Source organism: Triturus cristatus, chromosome 2_1 (assembly GCF_964204655.1).
Source record: "Triturus cristatus chromosome 2_1, aTriCri1.1, whole genome shotgun sequence".
Taxonomy (NCBI): domain Eukaryota; kingdom Metazoa; phylum Chordata; class Amphibia; order Caudata; family Salamandridae; genus Triturus; species Triturus cristatus.
The window spans coordinates 720,030,542-720,058,210 of record NC_140581.1 but is presented as its reverse complement, the minus strand read 5'-3'; the positions used below and the strand labels follow the sequence as shown (position 1 = coordinate 720,058,210).

General features: G+C 46.4%; 1 protein-coding gene across 1 annotated transcript in view; it reads right to left on the bottom strand.

The window, feature by feature from the left end:
• The window catches only part of HSD17B4 (hydroxysteroid 17-beta dehydrogenase 4), a 974,808-nt gene that overhangs the window by 129,035 nt on the left and 818,104 nt on the right, over positions 1-27,669 (bottom strand). Inside the window, exon 19 of the mRNA XM_085632660.1 lies at positions 7,576-7,682. Coding sequence (XP_085488786.1) covers positions 7,576-7,682 — 107 coding nt within the window. The remainder of the gene's footprint in view (positions 1-7,575; positions 7,683-27,669) is intronic.

Sequence of the window (27,669 nt, the reverse complement as noted above, 5' to 3'; positions counted from 1 at the left end):
CTGTGTTTATAAGAGTACTTTTCTTTAACAAAGTGAAGCACTGGGTTGGACAATCTGTTATTGCGCTGCTGGGTGATTGTTCAGTTCCAAGCTTAAAGTACCCCTGCACTACCTCTCTGAGAAGCCTATAACTGCCTGCCATTACTACCACTTAGAGTGAAGTGCTGGTGGAGTTTTACTTTGCCTAGTTTGCACATCCGTAGTGGGATGGGCCGTGGGACATCAGAGGCAATCGATTCCAGCCTCTATGGCTCAGAATCCAGTACTCCCTGTTTGGCTGTGGGCCCCCAAATTGGGTAAGACAATAACTGGAATAATAACTATGAAAATAACTAAAACAATAAAAACAAAACAATTAAGAGAACAACAATATTAATAGTTTCAACCTTTTCCCTTTGTGGATACACTCCTTCAAAAGAGTGAAGCTCCACCTTCAAATAAGTGTTATGAAATTGAGATTCAACATTAGCTGTGAATTTAAGATGGTGAATTTAAAAGATATATACTGCAAAACAGTGCATTGAAGCTCCTATTGACAAAGGGCCAGTATTTGCAATACATCTGTAAGAACGCCTATGTGTCTGCACTTATTTATTTTGAGAACAAAAATAGCTGTAAATCGAACAGCAAGTTATACAGACAGACAAGTAAAACAAGTGAATGCCCATGGGTTATTAGCGAATAACACAGTGCCTTTTCTTTTATGACAGCCTTGGGCATCCAAACAGCAAGCAGCAAATCTTCATGTTAGCAATTAAATGTTGTTGGGCCAGCCATGTAAATACATCAAATAACATAAAACGGAACTCAATTTCATGTTCTACATCATGTTTGAGTCTGCAGAATCTAATGGGAGCAAAAATGGGACAATGTAAACACCCTAAAAATGCCATGGCGTTGACAGATCGCCTATAATAGCAATGGCAAACTATGAAAAACATATGAAAGCAAAAGGGTGAAGAAGGCTGACCAAAAACCCTCTCTATACCTTTTCATAGTTGGGTTTTGTTTTATTTACTTTTTTATTAAGGTTTTAACTTTTAACACGATCAGGCGTGATATACAACAGTCACCACAATTAAGTTGCGTCGGTACGATCACATTACACTGCCGCATAATGAGCCCAACAAACATGCTACAAAACGATCATAAACATTAAACATTCCTCCCCTGAAAGTCAACATGAGGTGGCCAAGAAGGAACGTATCTAGCCCTTCCTGGCCCAGAGCAGAGGGGGGCATGGCTCATGTATCCCTCTGTGTACTGCCCAGTCGGTCCGGATTTTCTAACGTCTTTGTGGAGCCTGGTATACCGGGTGTTCTAGGCCCAGGCAGTGGTCCATACTCTTCTTCCATCTGTCGAGGGGAGCGGCTGTTGCATCCTTTCATGTCTTTGTAATGTCTAATTTGGCGATCAGCAGACCTAGCCGAAGTAGTGCCTTTTTAAATCTGTTGACCCCTACATCTTCTACAATGTGCAACAGAATCAATGTCAGCTCTCTGAAGATCTTCCAACCCAAAACCATCTCCAGGGCTCCCAATACCCCCTCCCAGAAGTGCGATAAGGCCCTGCAGCCCAGAAGGAGTGCAGTAGGCCCCAAGTGGGCTCATTGCAATGTAGGCAGCACCCTGAGCCAGCCAGCCCCATACTGAACTGCCATGTTCTCGTGAGGTATGCTGGGTGTAATAATTTGAGTTGTATGAGGTGGAACTGAGAGGCTACCACAGTTTCCCTGGGACCAGCTATCACCTCATCCAGTCCTAGTCTTTAAGCAGTCCCAAATTCTGAACTTGCGCCTCCCACACCTTTATCATGGGATCAGGTTGATTACCCCGCGCGTTGCGGTTTACGAATTATCTCTTTCTGGGAGATTTTAATATCCATTTGGATAAAGATGAGGTGGGAGACTCCAGGGAAATCACTGACTCTCTTAACCTAGCCCAGCTTACTCAATGGGTCAGGGCACCGACACACTCAGGTGGACATATCCTAGATCCTATCTGTTCCAACTTCCTTCTCAAGGTGGAGGATCCTCCGTCGGTGCCCTTGTCTGATACTTTCCTAACATACTTTTCCTGGGTTCTGGAGGGTAGTATTCCCCCGAGCAATACCGGTCAAAGCCTGGACTTTGCTAAAATTGACCCGATGACCTTCAGCTGCGCTCTAGCTAAGCCTAGTCCAACCCTCTCTGTTAATTTGGAGGACGCTCTTGAAAACTTTTCCAGTTGGATCAAGAGGGCGGTGGCCCGGTCCTCTCCCATGACCCCCTGCATACTATCCAGGGATTCTCCTTCCCAGCCATGGTTTTCGCATGAGCTTAGACTGCAGAAACAACACTTCAAAAAGGTAGAATGTATATGGCGGCTGAATTATTGCCCTTTGGCGAAATTGAACCTTAGGAAAGTCCAGAAGCTGTACTACACCTCTATAGCTCGGGCCAAAAGCTCTTATTATGCGGATCGCAACGATCAAGCGAGGAACAATTCTAAAGAAATCTTCTCCATCATCCAGAACTTTATGGCCCAGAGGGTGGATTCTGTGGTACTTCCCTCATCAAACGCTTGGTGGTACTTTCAAATTTCTTTAATGATGAGGTTTGCTCCATCCAGGCTTCCTTTATTTTAGGTGATCACTCCATGACCAGGCCCTCGCCCTTGGAGTGGCTACATACTGGGTCCTTCTTCCTGGCGGCTTTCTCACCTATTGACCTCCCTGAGTCGCTGAAGATCCTTAAGGCATTGAAGTCTGCGATCCATATCTAAGTACGAACTTTTTAGGAAAAAGTTGAAAGCTTTTCTCTTCTGATCTACTCACTCTGATTTCTCTGTTTTTTCCCCCTGCCCAGGATGTTAGTCTGTCAGGTAGCGCCGAGATGCCCTAGGGTGAGTTGAGCGCTTTACAAACTTCATAACATAACAAGTCAGGCTCCCCTACTGATCCCTGTGCAGCCAGACTCCTGGCTTTGGTCGCAGAGGCAGTGAACCCTGAAGCTAATAGACTTATCAATTTGTCCCTTCAGGAGGCCCTTGTTCCTTTAGTATGGAAGCAGGCCAAGAATCTGCCCCTCTTAAAGAAACAAACGTTAGATCTGCTGAACCCAGTTAATTACCGCCACATCTCCCTCCTTCCTATTATGGCGAAAGCCTGCGAAAGGGTGGTCAATAAACAACTCACAGACTTCATCGAGGGTGCTGGCCTACTTCATCCAGCTCAATCAGATTCAGAGCCTCCTATAGCACTGAGACAGCTTTGGTGGTGGTCTGAGGGGCTATTCGGGAATGTTTGGATGCAGGAGGGAGGGCAGCTCTCATGGTGTTGGATCTCTCGGCAGCATCCAATACTGTCCCCCATTCTTTGTTGCTCACCCGCCTTGCGGACATGGGGATTTGGGGTGCTGCCTGGAGTTGGCTCAAATCTTTTTTAGAAGGGCGTACTCAGCAAATTTGGATCCCCCCTGTTCTCCTCCTCACCTCAGGAGGTGACCACTGGGGTCCTCCTTGAGCCGCCTTCTTTTTAACCTATGTCCCCCTCTGATCTATTTGGCTGAAGAGCTGGGTGCCAAAATTATAGCTTACGCTGACAATACTCGGCTGCTGTTTACCTGGGGAAAATCAGACTGCTCCCCGTTACTGGCCAAAAATTGCCTTAGCAGCAGTCTTTCAATGGCTTTCCTCAGCACAGCTGGAATGTAATGAGGGCAAGTCTGAAATTCTTCTCTATGGGTTCTTCCCTCCCCAGTTCAGAGAAACTCTATGGCCAGCGGATTTTCCCTTGCCAGCCGCAACGGGGCAACCCACGAAAAATCTGCAAGTCTGGTTTGAGGAGAATCTTTCTTTTTCCGCCCAGATTAAGAAGATAGGGGGGAATTGCTTTGGTCTATTTAAAACTCTAAGGAAATTTCTCCCGCTCCTCCCCAGAGCAGCTAAGGAAACAGTGACCAGGGCCCTGATACTTAAGCGGCTCGACTACGCCAATGCTTTGTACGCCAGCCTGCCGGGATATCTCCTTAGTAAACTACAGGGTGTCCAAAATGCCGCTGCAAGACTTGTCTTTAACATCCCGATGAGAAGCAGTGTCAGACAGCATTTGAGATCACTCCACTGGCTGCCTGTGGCCAATCGAGTCAAGTTTAAAGCTCTGGCCCTGGTCCATCGTTCATTGCATGACTGCGGCCACTCCTATTTGCAGAAGAGGTTCCAGTTCTATGCCCCCGCCAGATGTCTTCATCTTCTCAGTTCCTGGCCTTTAATCCCCCCTTCTGGCTCACTAGAGTGGGGGGTAGCTCACTTGCTGTCAGAGCTACCACTGCCTGGAACGCACTCCCTCTGGCTCTCTGCAGCATTCAAGACTTCTGTCTATTTAAAAAAAAATTAAAGCCTTATCTTTTTACTTAAAAGAATCTTCAGGTGTCTGTGCTTACTCTCCCTTTCTCCAGGCTCGCGCAGGGACACTCCTCGGAGTATCTGTGCGCGCTACAAGTGCAAATAACATAACTTGCAGCAGCATCTGATAGAGGACACACAGAATGTGTTCTCTGATGTCGGTGAGTACGATTTTTGCCTCCAGGAATGAGTATTCTGGAATTGTGACTGTTGTCGATAAGTATGCTGTGAGCGAATGTCTGAGTTGGAGGTAGCGGAAAAACTGAGTGTGGTGTCTGTGATTATCCACATGAAGCTTCTGGAATGACTTAATAGTGTCTTTATGAAGCATGTCTTCCAGGGTTGATATGCCTATGGTATCCTATTTGGTGAAGCCAAGGAGCGCAGACACCTTTGAGAGTCTGGGCCTCCTCCACAGCGAGGTTTCTAGCATGGCGATCGTGGCTGTTGTCCAAGCCGACAACACAACCAGAGTGGAAGCGGGCAAGGACAGCAGTACTTCGCCACCATACAATAGATGTGGGAGATGCTCTTGACCCATGATCAGGCCTTCAAATCCCTCTAACCACCAGTCGCTGAGCAGCAAACGTTTGGCGGCTCTGCAGTATAACAGTTAGTCTGGGGTGGCTATGCCGCCCGCGAGGGTGGGCCTACAAAGTTTCTCAAGAGCAAACCGTGGCACTCCCCTACCCGAAAGGATATCTCACAGGAGAGCATTGGCTCTAATAAGGACATCCCATCCTATTGGGAAGTGGTAATTTTGGAGCCAATATAGAAGTCAAGGGAGGGAGACCAATTGAACAGGGGCCGAGCGGCCTATCAGGGATAGCAGGAGGGAGATCCAGAAGTTTACATCTTTGGCCAAACCACAAGCTTAGATTGAAGGTTGGCCTCGTATGCCAAGGCTCTTTCCTCTGTGATGAACATACCCAGATATTTGACCCCTTCTGACGAACCTGCATCTCTGAGGCCCATGACATGCATGGCTTCCTTTGAGCATTCACTATACTGATGGTATAAAAGAGAATGCATGTGAAAGATATATCCTGAATGACTGGGGATTAAGGAAAATGATACTTATTCCATGTCAGTAAATCTTGAATCATTCTCATAATTAACATATAGGTGAGATGCAAAGATTCCAGAAAGTTATTTTCCTTTGGTACAGTGATCATTCTTACCAAACTCAAATATAAGCAGTACAGGCCTGGCTCCTGTTTTATGTTTTTCGTTTTTTAAAGGAAGAAATGGGTCTCAATTTCGATACACATAAGAGTGGCACCTAAACAGGCACTCAACCAGTACCTACAAGTTTTTTTCTGGTTAGATCGGACATCAGAATTTCGAAGACCAGATAGACAGGAGACAAAATGACCTAGAGCTGGCTGAGATGTTAATGAGAGGACGTGCTGGCTCTAGTCTAAATAAGATTTATCTTTAAAAGATGCAAGGAGATCACAAGTAGAATGTTATGTGGACTATTTGTATGACAGTACCAGTGCTTAAAATATAGTGCTATGTGTTCTGAACACTGAGTAAATCCCTTGAATTGAGCGAAGCTATGAAAGCAATGGACAAAGACTAATATACTTAAGAGGCTAACTCATTGATTACTGGACCTTCAGGCACACACAGTAACATTTCACTGATGCACACAAGTCTAGGCTTTTCTCATTGACATAGAAATGGGAATGTTGATTCAGTGTTTGTAGTTAATTCTTCTGGGATGACAGACAAGGGTGCTTTAATCCAGCGAAAATGGGCTGCTTGTGGACCTTTTCTCCAGCTACTGCCATTTTAAACTGCACTTTTACCCAAGCTGTTAAGTCATGCTTCATTTTGTTATTTGACTCTCACAAACCTACGAAGGCACTCTTTCTACTCCACTATAGTCCAGACAGAACTGTGGGCTTCATTCTGTCCTTCTCAATGTTCTCTTTTAAACAGTCAAAGTGCAAGTAATGAGATCAATCCAGTGAATATAGGTTCGCCTCTTGTTTATTCGACAGCTCTGTGACCTCTGCATGCTACTAATCCAAAAACTGAGCACTGAAGAGTGTGTGGAAAGGGAAAATAATTGAGGGTAGAAGAGGGCACAACAAAGCACAGAAAAACGAGCAGAAAAGTCCAAACGGAAGGCAGGAAAACGCACAGAAAGAGGCAAAATGGAGGACAGAAAAATGCAAAACAAAGGGAAGAAAATGAGCAGAAAAGGCAAGACAGAGCAAGTAGAAAAGCAAAGGAGGTATAAACAGAGGGCAGCAGGTAAACAGGCAACCGAGGGTAGCAGACTGCGGGCAAGCTGGAGAGGAGAACTTCTGTAGGGGAGGCTGGAATGAAGACCTGCTTAATGGGGTTGCACTGTGGCCTCCATTAAGTAGGTCTCAGGAGGAGGGCAGGGTGCTGGGTGGCGGGAAATGGCAGGAAGACGGAATTTACTAGCAGAAAAAGGCAAAATAGAGGGCAGACAAATGAGCAGAAAAGGGCAAAACAGAGGGCAGTGAAACAAGCAGAAAAGGCAAAACCGAGCAGAAAGGGCAAAACAGAGGGCAGAAAAACGAGCATAAAAATGCAAAATGGAGGGCATAAAAACCAGTAGGAAAGGCAAAACAGAGGCCAGAAAGATGAGCAGAAAAGGCGAGACATAGCAAGAAAAGAGCAGAGGATGCACAAACAGAGGGCAGCAGGAAGACAAGCAGCAGAGGGTAGCGGATTGCAGGCACGCTGGACAGAAGAACTATCGCAGGGGAAGTTGGCACATTTGGCACTGATCTTAGATCACATATGGCCAATAAAGGGCTAGTAATGTGCTTACAATGTGAGGGTTGAGGATATAGATATCCTGGTGTGTCAAGGCCTGTAAGCAAAACACTTCAGCTGTGTACATTTCCTGGAGTTAGACATTTTTACTTACAGACCAGATTCACTACGCATTTGTTCTTTGAGTAAGTATTTCCTACTCAAGAAAATATATATTTTTCGGGCTTGGAAATTCAGGAGCAATTCACACATAAAACAGATAAAACTATGTGACTCAGGCTCTAAATAATTACATTTAGGACACTGCTTACAAATGGCTAAACATATTGGCTGTTTTCTGCTGAAAATGTGTCATCAAACACATTAATACGGATATGAAGAAAACTATAGATAAAAAACGCAATAACAATAAAAATGAAGTCCGTCACATTACCTTAATTGCTTTGAACTTTGTTACATCGTTATCTGCAAATTGCTTTAACACGTGTCTACCAGCAAATCCAAATGAGCACAGTCCATGTAATATGGGTTTCTGGAAACCTATGACAAGATATTTCTTGTTTAAAAACACAGCAATTGTCTTTTATGAACAAATATCCAAGAAATGTATCTAAGAACCACCAACATGTGATAGCTTATCTGTGTTCTTCGAGAACAATCTGCAGTGCTATAATTTTTTCGCGTGTATTTTTTATTTTTGCCTTTTGCTACTTAGCTCCTGTGGCAGTTGAATATCAGTAATTATAAAGTATTTTACCAGGCACCTTAAGACGGCAGCTTCCTCCCCTATTCAGGGTAACTCTTGCTGCACACCAAGTGTTGCGAAAGAAATGGTTCTGTGTCTGTCTTCATGAAGTCAAAACACTAAGGGGAAGGGTGGAGAGTTTACCCAAGAGGAACGCAGTCTTTGACCTGAGACTAATCAAAGGAATTGGCAATAGGGTGTGCCAAACAGCAAGTGTCCTGGGTAGAAAGAAGTGTGGTGGGTGACTGTGATTTTTAAAACAACCACTAATTCATTTATATTCTTTGTAAACATATTTTGTGAAAATATTCTGAATCCATGGTAAGGATCAAACTCTTCCGGTTGCATGCTGCACACAAGTGGGTAGAGGATTAATGCACCATTGAGACTGTCTTTAGAGCTTCAATGTAGTGCTAGTTGTGAATGTGATTTTGTCAGATACAGAAGCTACGAGAAAGGCAGGGAAACCAGAGGAGAGTTCGATTCCAGACTAAGCGACCTTATTTGGGGCCAGTTATATAATTTACCCTGCAGGTAAGATTATCTTTGAGGCACAAAAACTGCACATGACAAACAAACTTCACAACATGATTCACTGAATTAGGATTGATGGAATTTTACATGTGTAATGTGTACTTATGAATGTAGCAATTCTGCCTATGAGGAAATGCCCCTTTTTGCTTGGTCACCCGCATTTTATTCTGAATTGTATTGCTGGTTTTTAGACACTGCCCATTGTATGTGTTCTGACCTCTTAAAAACGTAAGCTGGTTAATGCCCGAATGGCTTATTTAACTTTTCTATATGGCCATATTATACTGTGTGAAAATACTTCAACTGCGTCGAAATTAAATGTCACGTGTGGACTGCTAGTGCAATCCACTAGCGTGAAAATGGTTAAACATGGCTTCAGGACTGCCATTGTAGCCGGACTACTGCAGTGTAAAACTTGTTGTATGACATGTTGAAATAACTTGTCTTAACAGGTAAATCCCCCTTTTAAATATTAGTAAGTCAGTCCTATGTAAACCTTGTAGCCAACACTGTAGAGTGCATGGTATTTTAAACCAATAGCACTATCTCAGGAATGAGACACGTTAGAAATATAATTGGATCACCATTTGTAATACTTATCAAGAATCCAACTCAATGGTGAAGTCGGATTTTAAATAAATATTAATGAAAGTAACTTTTAGAAAGTTACCCTTTACTTGCGTGAACTGTCAAAATGATAATTAGCATAAGTTAATCCTCTGACAGCTTTGAGCCAGTACTCAAGAATGGGGTTAGGTGTGAAATGCCTCTGAGGAGAAAACAATAGGCTGACCTGAATGGGCAGAACTGACTTCTCTGAACTCCACAAAATATTCAGAGTGAGGGTTACGGACATCCTGTTGACACCACACTGTCAAATCCTGCTTGACAGGTCAGTTGAGCCACATGTAAGATTTGAGGTGCACTTAAAAGGGAGAGAATAGGATGTCAATACAATTCTTGTATATCCCATCTGGTTGCTGAAGCACCCTGCTTTTGTCCAACTAGACTTCTGTATTTAGGTTTGTTGTGGGTATTGGGCCTACTTTTAGCTAGATTTTAGTGTTAGATGATGTTAGAGGACACTGGCGATTTCCTTATGACACTCACACACACACTGCCAGCCTTCAAAGCCCAGGTTTATTGTTGCTAAAGATTTTTGCCATCTTCAAAATGCCCGTAACCTGGCAGTTTAGGCATGCTTGCAGTAAGGCAAACACAAAGTAGGGTGCAATTGTGGTAGGTGAGGGTCTTAGAAACTTTTCTTACATTGGTCACAGAGGAACTAGGGGTGTCACCCACCCACAGGCTAGTGAACCCTACAAAGACTCTGATTACGTCTCCCTTAGAGCACTGCTGGAAATTATGCTAGGTGATATGAACTTGGTTTCTGCAATCTGTGAGAAGGACTCTATCCCACAAGAACTCCAACAACATAAAAGTCTCAAAAGATCATAAGGCTGGTCCCCTGTGTGACTCCAAGAACATAAAAAAGCTGGAGAGTACATTCCTGTTAGGAATTACAGATGACCAGTGGCAACTGGACCTGGACTGGACTTTGCTGTTGCCCTGTGTCTGACACCTTGAGAGCCTCTAAGTGCTCACTCTGATGACCTGGGGGCCTTAGAAGTGCAGTCCTGTGGTTGTTTGGGCACCAAAAGGTGTTTGGAAACTTTTTCAAAATGTTTATTTAGGAGCTTCACAGGGACTGACTGAAAAGTATCTGACAAGCAGTTCCACATCATCGGATTGAATTTCAGGTCCGTCCCATGTGGCAAAGAGTTTTTCCTCCAAAACAAAAGTTAAAAATCCTTTTCAGATTAAGACATAGAAACATTTTCGAATCTCCCTACTTACTGGCTCTAGCGGGTCAATCTACTTGTTATGTCCAACCTGTGCTCCATCACGGTCTGCCTCAATATTCACAGAGGTCTGGCTACCCTGACCATTTAACCGCTTCACCGCGGCGCACATTCCCCTGCTGTGCGGGCAAATTCCACGCGTGCGTAAATCGGACAGCCCCCGGCAGCCCTACGCACACACCCACCGTGACGTCTGACGGCCGGCGACGTATGGAACGGGTTAATACCATAGATGCTTTGCTTTTTTTGCCTCCATTTTCACTTAAATCATTCAAAATTCATATGTTTGGCTCCACTTACTGGATTTATGTCGTTTTAGATGTAATTTTGTGTATTACATGTGTCTCTGTTTTTATAACTTGGTGTGGGATGTTTATTGTGTTGTGTTTTCGACTTTTAAGCTATTTTGGTATTTCTAAATGTTTCACACATTTTCCTTAAGCTCTGTGCCACAGCTACCAGGGGTTGACCTCAGTTTTAATTACTGAACTCTTTGACCAGGCCTTACAAGACAGTGACTTAATTATTTGTGCTGGACACCAATCCACCCTATATAAGAAATCACTTTCTCTGAGGGGGCAGGGCCACACAAAATACAGCCTTCCAGGGCAGGATGAGAAAAAGAAGGCCCAGAGAGGAGAGACCGGCCAGGGCCTCAGTGAGCGGCATAGATTGGGTCATGGTGAGTGCATGATGGAGGGGAGAAGGGAGGATGAATCCCTCCAGGGGCAAAGTGAGATGGCACTTGCCACATAGTGTGTGAAGGGGGAGGGGAAAACCACCAGGAGAAACTTTATGAGATTTACGTGGTAAGGGGAACAAGGAGAGCGACAGAAGACTTGGGCCGGAGCATTAGGTGCTACCGAGAGCAGAGGGCACTGGTGGCTAGCCTACGGGATGGTGAGGACAGGCAAGGGGTGCACGTGCCTTTGGAGCAGCGGTTGGGGAAGGGATGGCAGGTTGTAACCCTGCAGACAGACTGCAGCCCCGGAGGCAGGCCTGACAACACCCCCACTAGAGAGTGATAAGGCCAGACAATAGACCTAGTGACCCTTGCCTGAGAGTGCCCCAAGGATGGTGGAGAGCAGGGACTTCCATACCAAGCCTCAGGAGGTGAGAAGGGGCAAAGATGGTGCACAACAAACCTATACAGCCGCCAAAGCCACAGAACAATTGGGTTGCAATAGGAACACCGGCTCCAAAGCCACGCCAGGAGGAGAGAAAGGGCTAGAATACCACATGGGAATTATCAAAGACACAAAAGAAGCGCTAGGACATAGAATAGAACGGTGGCCCATGATGTGAACCTCCTTTGAGAAGACCACAGTAAAATTGGTCGACAGATGACATGCAACTCTACCTGGTGGGGGAAATGTTTGCGATTTACGGGAAGTATTCTGGTTTGCAAATTAACTGGGTGAAATTCTTGATCTTCCTAATGGATATGTGGAGAGCAGGACACAACCTTCCCATGCTGCTCCGGGTTGAAAAGGGACATTTTAAATATCTGGGAATATGGATATCCAAAGAGGGGGATCCTCACTATGAGGATAATCTTGCAACACTGGTCCAGAGACTGGAGGCAGATGTAGGACACTGGGGAGCACTACCTGTATCCTTGGTGGGTAGAGCGGCACTGTTTAAAATGGTGGCCTTGCCCCGCTTGACAGAATACCCCGTTCCGCATCTCCAAGGTTTTTTTTTAGGCATTCAACACATTGCAGCAAACGTTGAGGTGGCTGGGGCTGCCCAGAGGATAGCACACACCACTCTGCAGCGCTCGAAGTATGAGGGAGGCATAACCCTATCTAATGTTAGGCACTACTATGAGGTGGCACAGATAAATATGGTCAATGGCTGGGTGTATGCGCAGGTAGAGGATCCAGCTTTTCGTTTGGAGAGGGAGATGATAGGGGAGAAAGGATACTTAAATGTCCTCTATGATGGGAAAGTGCACAAGAATGCCCTCCTGTCGACGAAGACAGTTGTGGCAATTTAGCATGGCCTCAACAGAGAAATGGGATGGCATAGGCGCCTTACACCAAGAACCCCACTAATAGATGGGCACAAGATTGAGGGAGGTGACAAACCTCCATGACTTTTGAAAGTGGGACAAGATAGGGACCAGCAAACTAGCGGAGGTGTGGGAGGCAAATATTGTGGTACCATTTGACCACCTCGGGGTGGAATATGAGATATCACCCACCCAAGTGTTTAAATACTTTCAACTGAAACATGTGCTAAGGGCGAGTATCACACCGGATTTACAAGTTATTCTGTATGATGCACTGGATGTACTATAATCCAGGCCAAAAATAGAAGTAATCACTGATTACTCAGACTGTACCAGCCAGAACCCTGTGGCCTGATGTCTGGTGCTGTTGCAGATGCCCTCAGTACTGGCAGCACCATCTGGGATGCAGATCCTTCAGAGTTCTGTGTTCAACACTTTGGAATAACTAGCTTTTAAAATTAAGCCAACTTAATTCCTCTTAAGTTTCGTTAATAGTTGAAAACATTTCTGTGTTGCTAACTGTCCTGCTTTCTAATTTTCTTTAATTCAAAGTTCTTGTTCATTTTTTCAAATAGAAGAGACAACATAACACAATACAAAGGCTCGAAGTGACTCCTCAACTCAGTGGCATTGCTATTTCCAGTAGCACAGTGAGCACCAATAGAGAGGAAGGCATAGCCAAATCTAAACAAGAATCACAAATTAAGTTCCCCTCAACAAGGCGTGTTCCACCTCCCACCCCGTCCCTACATATCCCCCCAACAAAATAAACAAAAAAAAAGAAGTGCATGAGGGTATAGGGCGTTTCAAGAGACAGAGCTGTATACAGACAGAAGTTCTCGGTGGTAGTATGAGATTACCATGTGCGCTCAGAGTTTCCCTGGTCAAGTATTTTTAAAATTGGAATAAATGCAGAGCCCTCCTTCTGGCAGGACAAGAACATAGAGGCAGGACCGTTGAAAGATAAGACACCAGGGGGCCCCATATATACTCAAAATGTATATAGGAGTCTGACAGGACATCCGCTAACCATTCCATCGTTATCGTTTTCACAGCCTAGCATGCCATTGAGTCAGAGATGGAGCCTCCGCTTTTTTCCATGCAGCTGTCACTGCCATTTTGGCCATCCCAAGGCACAGCCTTATAATTGATTTGCCCCTGTGTGTTTGGAACTGCAAGGGATTATTCTGTAGACCAAAGAGCACAAAACCCGTATCATCCAGTTGCGGATATCCTAAGATTTCTTTGTGCTGCGCCAGTATCTCAGACTAGAAGGGACAGATCGAGGGACAGTCCCACCATATATGTTGAAAATCACACAGCACCCCACAGCCCCTCCAACAGAGGTCAAACGTCGTCTGAGGGAATATTTTCTTAAGCTTGGTGGGGTATAGATTCCAATCAAATAATAATTTCTAATGCGCCTCCCAGAGCCCCATGGAGGGATTGAACTTGGGAATATTCCTCACTACTCCAGCCCACTGAGCTTCTGAGATGGAGAGCCCTAGGGCGCCTTCCCAGTGATTTTATAACGGGGCGGGGAGTATGCAGAGTATCTAACAACAAATTGTATATAAAAGAGACAGTGCCCTTTGAACCACTACACCATTTCGCAAACCGCTCAATGGGTGTGAGTTCTCTTGTGGCTGCCTCCCACATGTCTGACTGAAATGCCCATTGTATTAACTGTTTGTACCTGTATCATTTAGTGGGAGGGAGTTGAAAATCTCGGGTGCAGCTCTCAAAGGTTCGTACGTCCCAATTATGAAACATATTTGAGATCGTAAGGCAGCCCCCCACCCTCCATGCTTCAAAGGGGCCTAGCTGCAGCGCAGGCGGGAATGCCTGATTAAAATGTATAGGAGCCAGTGCTTGTCTGACTCCCTGGCTGACTACTCTGGGATTACCCTCAGCTGTGCCGCTTTATAATATAAGTTAAAATCTGGTAGCGCCAAGCCCACTGCAGCTTTGGACAGCCGAAGCACCCTACGGTAAGGTTGCGCCTTCCCTCCTTGCCAAATGAACTGTGTTACCATGGAGCGTATACTTGAGAAGAAGCTACGTTCTACTTCTATTCGGGGGCCTTGGAACATATAGAGTAATTTTGGAAGAACTTACATTTTAATAACCAGGATAGATATAGGGGTACCCACCTCTTTAGATCTTTTTTTAATTGCCGCTGTAAAGGGGGTAGGTGGCGTGTGAGAAAATTCGATTTTCGATCTCGCTTGTATTCAGTTGTGTTCCACAGCCATTTTGTGTTGCAGCACAATGAACGAAGTTTTTCTGCTAATCTTACTGCGGCGTGTCAAATAACCTTCTGCCTCAGTTTACGAGACTGATGTCAGGGACTGGCTGAGTCCACTAATCCTCGTCTGGTTTGACTAAACCCTGTCTCAACTGTCTGTCGGTTCACACCATTCTTTCCTGACTTTATCGTATCTTCTGGCCTTCGCTATTCTCTACTTGTATTCTCTCATTTCACAACTGTCCTCCAAAGCATACAAATATGTCCTGCCACCTGCAAGTTGAGTTGTAGACACTACCACTGATTAACTTGTGGGGAGGGGTGACAAAAACAGTTGGAAGAGAGGTTTATTTGGGTTACTTGATATCTTGTTTTCAAACTCTTCTCATTGGTTATATCTTGTTATCAAACTCTTCTCATTGGATAACCATGTATGCATTGGGAGTGTTCTTGGTGAATCTATGTGCTATAAAAGATTGTGCGCCACGGAGTAAAGTGGCAGTCTCCTAAGAACATACTGAGTGTACTTCTGGGACAACTGTACTTAGCTGCAGCTAATAAACCTGATCTTCTACGCTCAACAGAATGTCCTGTGTCTCTGTTCAACAAAGCAGGTGAACTCAGAAGATTAAGGCGTGCCCTGCGCCACCAGGCCCATAAGGCCCTGGTTCTTCATGTGATATAATTCCGATATTTTGGGGGTGATTTTAATGCCCATGTATGTAATCCCTTTAGTCGTCCACTTAAAGGGTGTCGATCTAGTGAGACCCTCCACCGTCAGATTAAGCAGATGCGATTTAGATAAATTAACGCGAAGACCTGCCACTTCCTCAAAGTGTTGTAATTCCTCTAAATTAGCCGGCAGAGAGGTAGAGGGGTGGGCCAAGGAGAGCAGGATATCATCTGCAAAAAGCAAGATCCTGTGTTCCTCCTCTGCGAATCGAATACCATAAATCTGTGGATGCTGACATATCTTGGCTGCCAATGGTTCTATGCTTAAGGAAAACAGTACGGGGGAAGAGGGTACCCCTGCCTCGTCCTCCTCCCAAGCTGAAACCCTCCAGAACTTACCCCACTAATTAACACCTTCACGGTGGGAGTCGAGTAATTGGCTTTAAACATGCTCAGGAACTTTTTCGCAGAAGCTGAACCGTCTCATGGTGTGGAAAAGGAAGTGCCAGTCCACATGATCAAGTGCCTTCTCAACGTCTAACGGCAGAAGAACCGCCGGTACTGATTTCTTGGAGACTTTTTCAATCAGATGGACTATTCGTCGAATATTATCAAGTATCTGCCTGCCCTTTATAAATCCAGACTGGTCTGGATGTATCAGGTCTGGGAGGAGGTTGTCAAGCCGAGTCGCTAAAATTTTGATTACAGTTTGGCATCTACATTTAGCAGGGCAATCGGATGGTAGGAGCCGCTTTGCCTCCGGTCCTAACCTCGTTTGGGTATTAAAGTGATTAGGGCTTCACTCTGAGTCTGTAACCACGCCATTATCGGCCATATTGTTAAATAATGTGATAAGATGTGGAACTATTTCGGCCATATAGGCTTTATAGAACTGGGCCGTCAGTCCATCTGAACCTGGAGATTTGTGGCTTTTAAGATTAGTTATCGCGCTACAGATTTCTTCTTTCATAATGGGACTCCCTACACTTTCATTTTGGGCACTAGAAACCTGAGGTAGGGTCACAACCTGCAAATATTTTAACTGCGCAGCTTCAAACATAAGGTCCGCCGTATACAAGGATTGATAAAATCTACCACAGGCTTGTGCCTTCTCGATGTCGTGCACAAGTAATTCGTCTTGTTTATTGCAAATGTCTCCTATATATTCTTTCATGTTTTTCACTCTCAGCTGCCTAGCTAAGTGGGAGTCTATCTTATTGCCCTGATCATAAGTTGTTCGCTGAAGGCGAAGCAGAGAGAGTTCCATCCAATTATTGTAGATCGCATTGAGTTACCCACGCAGTGCCGTGACCTTTTTCTGCAGTGACAGGGTAGGGTTGTCTTTGTGGAGTCTCTCCTCTTTTTGGAGTTCTGTTCCTAAAGATTGACATTCCTCAAGCCGAGACTTGTTGAGGTTAGAATTTAAGGCTATACACTGTCCCGGAAGGATCCCAGTTGTTTAATGGGGAGGTGTCACTCGGGTTATTGTTTTGAAAGAAGTCGTTTATGGACGCCTGTACAGAGTCTTGCAGTAGTCTATACCGGAGTAGGGATTGTGGGAAAAATCACCTCTTATATTTAGAGGGCGGGGCCTCCCAGTTGATACATGTGAGCACTGGTGTGTGGTCTGAAAGGGTTATTGGGTAAAATGTCGCTGAATGTAAAGCATGACGCAAGTTGTTACTTACAAAGATGTAGTCTAATCGGGAGTAACTTCTATGGGAATGAGAGAAGAAAGTGTAATCCCGGTGCTCCGGGTTTTGCGTGCGCCATGCATCCAAAAGCCCCAAGTCTCCAAACGTTATTTTGAGAGATTTGGGAAAACTATCTGTGTTTGAGCGTTGTGGATGTGTACTATCTAGCCCTGCCTCCCATGTAAGGTTTAAGTCCCCCAGCAATATGATCACCCCATCCGCAAACTCCCCCAGGGTAGCTAGAAAAGCATTCAGGAATTTTACCGGATTAGTTTTGGGGGCATATAAAGTGGCAAACGTACATCGCTGTCCCATTATGCGACCTTTGACCATAACATACCTCCCCTACCTGTCCGCCTTACAACCTTCTGGCGCAAACCGTAAGGGTAAGTGAAAAAAGAGTGCCACCCCGTTGTGTTTGGTAGATGCCGATGATTTGTACATTAATGGGTATTATTTATGTTTCAGACGGTGCTCCTTGGAGCTCTTGAGGTGGGTTTCCTGTAGTGCTACCATGTCATGCCTCTGATCAGTAATGTGTTTCCACAGTCGTTGCTGCTTAGCGGGTAAGTTAAGCCCCCTTACATTTCATGTTAAGGTTGTGATAAACATTATCTGACGTGCCCTTTGGCCCACTGCTGTAGTTTGGCTCCATGAGAATCACCCCACTTGTCAAAACCACCCCCCATCTGACTCCATCTCTTTCTCGAGGATTGACCTCTGATCTGATAGTGAGATCTTCTAGTTACCTGTAACCATCCCCATGCACTACATAAAAAAACAAAAATCAAACCAGAATGTATTGAAGGTCCAAACAATCTACATTGTCCATTCCCGCAACACACTGACCTCCCCCACCATGGAGTCCGTCTATAGATCCATGGTCCAGTCCAGTGAGGTGAACTGTCTTCAGCGGATTTGGGGTATTTTCTGACTGCGTGGCGTCTTCCATGGTCCATCCTCCGGTAGACTCAAGCCGGGGCCTGCCATTCCATCATTCCTCTCTGCTTCGGCTTGTCTAAACTGTGACGCCAAGCCCAAGATTTGCATCGCCTCCTGAACCTCAGTGACATGGCGCGACTTGTTCTGGAACTCAAAGGCCAGGCCAAAAGTGTATGTTCATCTGTAACGGATGTAGCCCAGGCTGAGTTTGTCAGTGATAGGGCTTGAATTGCACGCGCCTCGCTAGTGTGGCCCAGGCAAAGTCCTAAAAAAGGGCACATGATATGCCTTGAAAGGATACCTCGTTTGCCTTCCGTGCCGCCTGGAGGATTGCGCCTTCACCTTGAAGGAGTGTAGTATGACAAGTACATCCCTGGGTCAACGTTTCTCACCACGCATCGGGGCCCCACCCTATATACTATTTCAATTTTTATCTTCAGACCGGATTCCCCCAGCAACTCTGCAAAATGGCCCTGGATAAATGCCTCTAAGTCAGATCCTTCGCTCCCTCCTACAGATTTCAGATGCGTATGTTCTCTATACCCGATCTGTTCTCAAGGTCCTTGTTTTTTAGGGCAGCAGATTTAAGTTGGCTGTTGAGGAGCTCAACTGTGTTCTCTAGTCTGTTCGCTCGGCCCTCCAAATCGTTGAATTGATCTACAGGTCAACTGCTCTCGTGCCAACCGCATCCACATCTTGCTGGAGAGAGAGCAACCGAGAGCTAATGTCTGATCTCAGAGTCTCAAATGATGCAGCCAGGTCTGACTTAAGCTCCTCCCACAGTTCTTTTTTAAAATTCCTCAGCGAAGCTAGGAGGTCCTCTTTCGTGAGTGGCATGGCGTCAGGCTCCAGCCTACAAAAAGGCACCCCCCCGGAATCGGCTGTGGCTAAATAGTTGGATACCCTATTGCTCTGTGTCTTCTTCAGTGGCATAAAGGCCGGTGGGGTCGCCCGAAACCAACAACCCGCTGCAGCAGAATATTATTACTCTGGGATGTAACCAGGGATTCCGCAGAGCCTCCACTCCCCCTCCAGCCAGCACTGCCCGGTGACTGCTGCGCTGTATATCCCTTCGGCCTCCACTCAGACCTTCCACAGTGCTCCAGGGGGTGATGTCCATGGTCTCCCACAGAAGGCGTAATTACAGCATAATTGGTGGGCCTCACTCAGACCTTCTCTTGTGACCCGGTGGGACCTGTGCCTTCAATGGCCAGCATCTTGAAGTCAGGCAAGCGGCCATTAAACACAGGCTAACACTCTCTCTGTTGTGGCCCGTCGTCGGTGCTCACTGCCAGCCTCAAACTCACCATTGGCTAGAGGGGGGCGGTGTCCAGGATCTCCTTCACGCTGGTCGTCCTCGTGGTTCTGCCCAGTCAGGACACAAAAGGGAAGCAGATGCACACCATTATTTGTCCATTTTTCTTTTTTCTCAATTTCTTCCTGTTTGCGTGCAGACTGGGTTAAACATGCCTCGCCTCCTTGCACGTGCGTGAACTCGAACAACAGTTTGCAGCTACACTGTGCTGCAAACCCAATCGCACAGCTTTAAAGAGTCAACTTACGACTTTTTCATTTTCAACGTGTTTATTCCATGTTTTTCCAATTTATCCAACTTGACTTTCTTGATCACGATAACACTGTCCAAAGACCCATTTGCTTCACGTGAGGCAGTTGTGCCAATCCAGGCCTCTTACCACATCACGTAGGGATCTTAATTCATGTTTACAGCTTAAAATCTCATTCCCAATGCATTTCGGGCTATTTTTATGCCCTTCGTCAAGGGGTGCTGTTTAAATATGAAAATAACATAAAACCCATGTTAGTCTTCTGTATTTGAACGCTATAATGATTTTACATGAATACATTCAACCATGATACAATCGATATGTTGAACATGACACTACCCAATTTCCACCAATAATTACAAAAACAAAAAATCCCTCAATGCTTTCATAATGTTCTAATCATCACAAGAGTTTACCGCAAATGGAGACCTCCCCCACTCCATCCTCGATGCTCAACCTGCCATTCTACCCGCATTGCTAAATAAACACTCGACTTGCCTGGTGTTCTCTACATTAACCTTGAGCCAAAATTAACTCTAATACAGAAGAGTAATATGGGTTTATTATTTTCATATTTTCAACATTTTCCCACAGGACTGTGGTCTTCAGGTGGAAGGAAAGAGACTTTTTGCAGGGTGCCCCCCCCCACTTCTTGCCCACATTTGGACTACTAGCTTCTGATTTCCCAACTCAGAGTTCACTGAAGCCTGCTAACCAGACCTCAGTATCAGTGGTTTAACCCTTTCTACGTGCATGTCGAATTGACTACCCCCAGTTGGCAAGGACTGACTCACTCATAAGTCCCTAGTGTATGGTGCCCAGTGTTTGACTAAAAGACATAATGTTGTTCATGTATAATATAGCCCAGGTCACCCAAAGAGTGCATGTAACAACTAACAAACTATCACTTAGAAAGAAAAAAAAAATATATACATATATATATATTTTTTTTTCTCTCAGCCCCCGCTTGACGAATCCCCCCCGAGACTTTCAGGGTAGGAGCGGAGCAGAGCGCCCCACCTATTTTGAAAATTTCGCGAGGATTCGTCAACCGGCGCCAAAGTTATTCCAAATAGAATGATGCGGATTTCCTATGGAAACACGGTCCTAACTATAACTATCTACTGGCGACCGCCAGTAGATAATATATATATATATATATATATATATATATATATATATATATATGTCAATATAGTGATCTAATCTGATGTACTAAGATGAAATGGTTCCGCATGTTAATGATATACACTTTTTTAAATTTTGAACAGACTATCATATTTTTAAATGTCTGGTGCAAGATGTCTTTAAAAATAAAGGTGTTTAATCTAGTTTTTTTTTTTTTAATTATAACTTTATTAGCGTTTGAGAATCACATTGAGTTTTCACATAGGAAGTTACCGAATGTATATTCATCCTCCTCCCTCCCGCTCATACAACCATAACTAAGCAAAAAACACAATCGACGGTAGTTTACACAGTATCAAAAAGCGGGGGAGGGAGGGGGAGTAGCAACACAGCAGTCTCATGTAAGTGAGAGATCCTAATCTTCAGTTTGACGTTTGAAAGCCAGTAAATTGGATCCACTGCAGGAGATTTATACTGTACATAAAGAAACCCCCTCCCATCACCCTGTTCATGGATTTCCATGCCAACACTAAACAAATTAACTCCCCTACCTCCCTCCCCACATCCGTGTCAAGGTCTTGTTTCTCTGACACCGCAGACTGTGCATATGCATCCTAGGTTTCCCAAGGTATTCTTGGTCATCGCCTACCATCCACCATCCAGCAGTCAAAGCACCGGGGATAACTGCGCTACTAGCTCATTCACAGTCATGTAAATCAGACAGCATAGAGGACCATGCTGGGAGATCGTCTTCAAGTTTTTCATCCTTCCTGACGTATTCCATTCGGACCGTCAATGCAGTCGCCCACTAACACATGTCTCTCAGCCATGTCTGAGGTAGAGGGGGCATAGGGCAAAGCCACTCTATCGCAATGCGTCTTTTTGCTAATACCAGTCCCAGAAAGATAAATCTCCTGCTCAGTTTATGTTTTGGGGCCGGAAGTAAGCTCAGCAGCACTTGTCGAATCTCCCGGGGAACCACCAAACCTGTAGCTTCTTTCAGGCGTGCGAGTATAGTCTCCCAGTAGGGAACAAGGGACGGACAGGCCCATGTCATATGGAGAAAGTCAGCCTCTGGCAATCCACACCGTAAGCACGCTCCAAGGCAGTTCAAATAAATTATGCATAATGTCTGTGAGGTAAGGTTTGTCTGATGTACAAACTTTTTGGAGGAGTTTAAACCGTGCATTGGAGCTTATACTTCAGACTCAATCATGGACTCTCACCCATTCCCCCTCTGTTAGAGGTTCACCTAAACAGTGTGTCCCATTTCGTCTGCACAGGGAGAGTCCCACCCAGTAGGTCCTCTTGTAGGGCCTGGTAGAGATGGGGCACCAGTGTACACCCTTGGGCCATATACAAAATTATCTTCAATATATTGGTGAAAGGGGGCTCCTCAGGGAAGAGCGGCCAGACCTCTTGCGCAACCCTTGATTTCTTGTCATATTGTAGAAACTGTCCTCCCCAAGATTGAAGCTCACTGCTTCCTCCCGTGTTAACATAATGGTCCCCCATCAGCTGATATCCTCCCTCCTTCCATCGCCGCACAGGCATGGAGTCAGTGATACATGAGAAGGGTCTTACCACCCACAGAGAAATATCTGGGGCATAAGGTGCATGTCATACCACCCTCCTAATCACTGCCATTCATGAACTAGCCACATGGCGTTTAATGTAGGGAAGTGAGGTGGGAACCCCGGAACCGAGCATCAGGAGCTCCGGCAGAGTGTCGTTACCATACTGGCCCGCCAGGAGTTGCTTCTCCCAATTATCATCGCTGTCCAACCAGTGCTAAAGTTGGGAATCCATGACCTAAAATTCCAGGCAAGAAACCTCAAGCCTCCCTCCTCCCCATGTTCTTTGTAGTGTTTTCAGGCGTACTCTTTTTATTTGGGACCCCACAGGAGATCAACCAACAGACCGTCAAGTGTATGAAAATAATGTCTGGCGACCCTGTATAGTGAATGTTGTAATGCATATAGGCACCGGGGAAAAATGAGCAATTTTGCAATTGCTATTTGGCCCATAAGGGACAAAGGCAAATCCCTCTCGACCCGTATCGAGCAGCGTATGCTCTCCACAACTCCTCCCCATTAAGATCCAAGTAGAAGGAGGCTGTAGTCACCAATCGGATCCCCAAATATTTACTCCCCTCAGTCAACCATGGAAACACCACCCGGGGTAATTCATCTGTCTGTCTACCTGCCAGCCTCCCAAGTGGGATCAATTTGGAGTTCCACAGATTAATACGGAGACCTTAGACATCGCCAAACTTCTATAGCACCGTAAGGAGGATAGGCACCGAACATTCCGGTTGATGGAGATACACCAGTATCATCGGCATATGGGGAGACCATGTGGTTGGTCTCCCCGAGAGTTAACCCCCAAACACCCATCTCTCCATGCAAGGCAGCTGCAAGAGGCTCCATAGCGACAGCGAAAAAGGAGCGGCAATAAAGGACAGCCCCCTGTATGTAATCGGGCCGAGGGGGCGGCATAGAGCAATTGGACCCATACAAGGAAACCGGGACCCACTCCAATTCATTGAAGAACCTGCCAGACATAATACCTGTCCACTGAGTCGAAGGCTTACTCTATGTCGAGCGGTGCTAGAGCATAATCATCTTCCATGAAGCAGGGAGCATGGCACACATGTGCCAGTCATCATAAATTATGAGAGGTGCTACACCTTTGTATAAAGCCTGCTTGCTCTGTATGTATAAGGAGAAGCATACGTGGGAGGAGGTGGGAAACCACTAAGGACTTTCACATCTAAGTTTAAGAGCGAGATCGGCCTGTAAGAGCTAGCCAGTGAAGTGTCTCTATCAGGCTTTGGTATCATGGCTACCACTGCCAAACGCATGGAGTCCGGTAAAGAATGAACTTCGAGTGCTTCATTATAGACTTCTAAAAGGCAGTCAACCAGCAGAGGGGCAAACCTCTGTTAAAAATCTGCTGGTAGTCCGTCACTCCCAGGGCTCTTAGCCGGCTTGAGACACTAAATATCAGCAAGGAGCTACTCCCTAGTAATTGGAGCATCCAGCACATCAGCTGTCTCCGACTTCAGTCTGGTGAGTGCAACAGAGGTCAGGAATTCCTATATAGTCTCCTGTTAGAGTTCGGGGGACACTTGTTTTGTATAGACGTTAGCAAGATACACATCCAGGACTTCAAGAATCGCATGCTGCGTCTATACTATCTCCCCTTTGCCCTCCTGAAGCTGTATTATAGGTGTCGTAGGCAACTCCCGTTTACCAGAGGGGCAAGCAAAGCTCCCGTTCTGTCACCCTCCATATGCAGGGGCTGTCGCTATGCAGTGTATGTAAATTTCTCTAGTCTGTGCTAGTCCTCTATCAGGGCCTCCCGGGCGGCGCACCACTCCTCCATAACTTAGGGGGGCAGTGGGACGCTCCACCTCCAATTTACCCAGTTTTTTACCCAAGTTTTTATGTCCTGTTCCAACTGCCATTGTAGTCCATAAGATGTCTTAATACATACACCTCTAAAGACGACCTTCATGTCCTCCCATTCAAGCGCTCAGCTCGAAGCAGATCCCCAATTTTCTTCCAAGTGATGTGACAAAGTATCCAAGACCATAGTCACAAAGGGGGGGGATCAGTCAGTGCCTCCATTCTAAGGTGCCACAGGGGTATCGCCGGGCACTCATGGGGCCCCCCTGACTCAACAGGATAATCATGTGATCCGAGAGGTATCTGGGAAAATAGGTGATCCTCTCCACTCCATGGGAGAGTTCAGTTGAGAGAAACCAGTAGTCCAGGATGCTAAAAGTCCCAGACACCAGAGATTGACATGAAAACAATCTCTTTGCAGTATAATGGCTACTCCAGACATCACATAACTGCATGCCTAGCAGAATATCCCTTAGTATCAGAGTCATACAGGATTTAGTATGTGCTCACGATTCATCAAGAAAACAATTAACATCGCCTGCCAATATTATCAGTGCACCCAGATAGGGGGGGCCGCCGCTGCCATCACAGCAGGAAAAAGGGCAGGGCGGTCAACGTTAGGGGCATAACACATTAATAATACAGATCTCCCTCCCCTCCAACTTTCTGTGTAGAATAACATACCTCCACTCGGGATTCGCAACATGATGTAGCTATTGAAAGGGAACCCCAAGGAGGCACCCCTATGAGGATCCTACATGCAAAGCCTGAATAGGAGGTAGCGGAGCTGGCCTTTCCATCGCCTCCTCAAGCATGGTAGTGAGTCCCCCCCAAATATGCGTTTCTTGTAGGCATGCCACCGCCACCCTACATATTTTCAGATAAGCGAACACCCGTCTGCGTTTTTCAAAGGCAGCTATACCACGGAGGTTCTAGGTGATTACCTTTGTTACGGAGGCAGCTCTGATTCGTAAAATACTTTCACACCACTACAGCTCGGCCACATTACCCTGCACAGCCCCCTCAGCCATTGGGAACTTTCTAGCAATACTAAAATAGTTCTCAGACACGCAGGCAAAGGTAACAAAGCAAACCATACCATAACAAGTGCATTAATCTCTAATCTAACTTCCCTCCTCCCCTTGGCCAGTATCGCCAACCCTTCCAGTCTAACAAGGTAAGCATTTGCAAGTGTCAACGCATAACCCAACCAAATCCCAAACAAAGAAGAACATGGAACCACACTGCCATATTTGCTGTTTCCGTTCTCTCCTAAATTATGTATATTATAACAGTTCCTAACCATTTGTGCTGTGCTAGTGGATGGACAGCTGGTTGGGTGCGAGGCTGGGACCTCCAGGCCACCACTCAGGTGCCATCCTCTGAGGGATAAGCCTCCCCGTTGACAGCGCTCAGCTACATGCTGGAGGAATAACCCCCCGCATCGGTACCTTATGCAAACATTTCCCCACGTAACAGTTCCAGCGCTTCCCCACATTGCCATTAATGCATATCATTCCACTTAACTGATGCAACCAAGTATGTCTGTGTTTCACTGCAAATGTTCCAAGCCTTAAATAGCGCCATTTATTATTTGGGCTCAGGTCTATACATTGATCTTGGGATGTCCCATTTGAATCAGGCACAGCCTCTGTGGATGCAACGTCCCATCAGGACTGACCCGGATCCATTCTGGGCTCCCAGTCCTACACAGGATTTCCACTGATTTCGGACAATACTGATCTTGGGGGGGCTCTGCCAGACATCGACGATCGGGATGACTCTGTGGAGGGCACCAAACAGGCACCCAGATGTCCTTGGGAGTCCAACCAGTCCCTCATTTCTGCGGGCAAGAAAAAAAACTTTGATTTTGACTTGTAGTTTTTCTGGAAAGTGGAGCTTCTACTTGAGATGAAGGTCCCGGAGACGTCATTTTACCTCAAGAAAAGTTTTCCGCTGGTCCTGAACTCGCTCTGTGTGGTCACGGTAAACTGAAATAGGGTGAACTTCAAAAGCAAAGGAAATCTGGTGCGGATAGCTTGCATGACAGAGTCCGGGTAATTAAAAAGTCAGGCAATAATTGTTCGTTGTGGCGCTCCAGGTTTAGGCAGGGGGGACGAGCGCCCTGTGCGCTCTGTCAATGGTAAAACATTTTGAGAGCCTCTTGGGGCCAGGACGGTTGTAATCCAGTTTTCCAAAAAATAACTCCATTGGAGGTCCTTCCGCTTTATCAGGGAAGCCTACAAAATGTGAATTATCCCTACGCGACCTCCCTTCAGAGTCCTCTGCCTGGTCATCAAGCCGCACCACCCATTTCTGGAGGTCAAGAACAGTGCCTCGGAGTGTGCGGACCCCGTTTGTTGTGTATCCACATTTTGTTCAGTAGTGGTCACCCTGTCCGATACTTTATGTAGGTCACATTGCAGCAAGTTGACCTCAATGGCAACGGAGTCAATCTTATGGACCACCTCACCCCGCGTAGATTGGATCGCCGCCAGCACATCTACCAGAGAGGGGGCAGTGTCCGCAGTCTGCTGGATGTCTTCGCCGCGTCAGTCACTGTTATCTCCTGTATGTGCACCCCAATTGTCCCTTCAGGGGTGTCGTGTCTTACTGCCATTGGCAAACGGCCATTTGAATGTCTCCCCCGTTGCAGGCACTCACAGCTCCCACAGGCCAGGGGGCAAGAACGCTGTGAGCGACCAGCTAAGCCCTCGGTCACCCCATGATCTCCTAGGGACTCTGCCAAGACAAAGTGGGCCGCAGTCCGCACCCCAGGGAGTGATCATGAGTCTGCGTTAGGCCCTCCTCGACTCCCCGGGGGTCTCCACGCTCAGGGTTAGAGCTATCACCCTCCTGTCTCAACTAGATGCCGGGCTCAGGGGGCCAAGCAAGCCGGGGCAGCCCCGCTCCCTCCAGGCGTCCAGGCAGCTCTCCTCCAGACCCTTCCCGATGCCATAGCCTCAGCAGCCTATGCACAACTGGGGGCCCCTGCCCACTCGTCTCCTTTTCTGCCGGTCCCTGTACCGCGGGCCAGCCGACCCAAGCTCATGCCCCCCCCCCCCCCTGCCGCCACTCCTCAGGCACTCAGAGATCTCCCGCAGGCAGCAGCCCTGCCGTCCTCACCGCAAGACCCACCACTTCATGTCACCAGGCCTCTGATTTGTGGTCCATTGTCAGAGTATTTCAATGCCCAGCTTAGCCCTCGCTGAGCAGCACACGTGATATGGGCCTCTTAGGAGTCTACACCTCCAACGGTCCACATCCTCCAGTCCGTATCGCAGGCCGCCGAAAGCGTGAGGCAGCACCACCACACAGCTGCTGTGGGGAACCCCCTGCCCTACACGTACAAGGCCGCCCCCTCGTCACTGGGAGCCAGTGGGCAAGGGCTCATCACCTCAGCGTACGGATGGAAGTCTCTCAGGGGGGTCTCTCACATCCTCCCATGGCCGGCCCCCACCAGGAACGCGAGGCTCTCCGCTCCACTTCACTGCCGGACTCACCTCACTGTACCAGCTGTCTCAAGGCCACATCTCCTCGCCGGATCTCAGAACTCAGTGATCCCATAAGACACTGCCGGTCTACCAGAACTGATCTGCTTCCCTGCCCCCTGTTATTTTTGTTTCTCCCCTCCCTTCCCTCCTTGCTCTACTGGGGTCCTGATCCCCTATATTTGATTATGCAACTGTAACTAATGTAACCATGCAAACCTG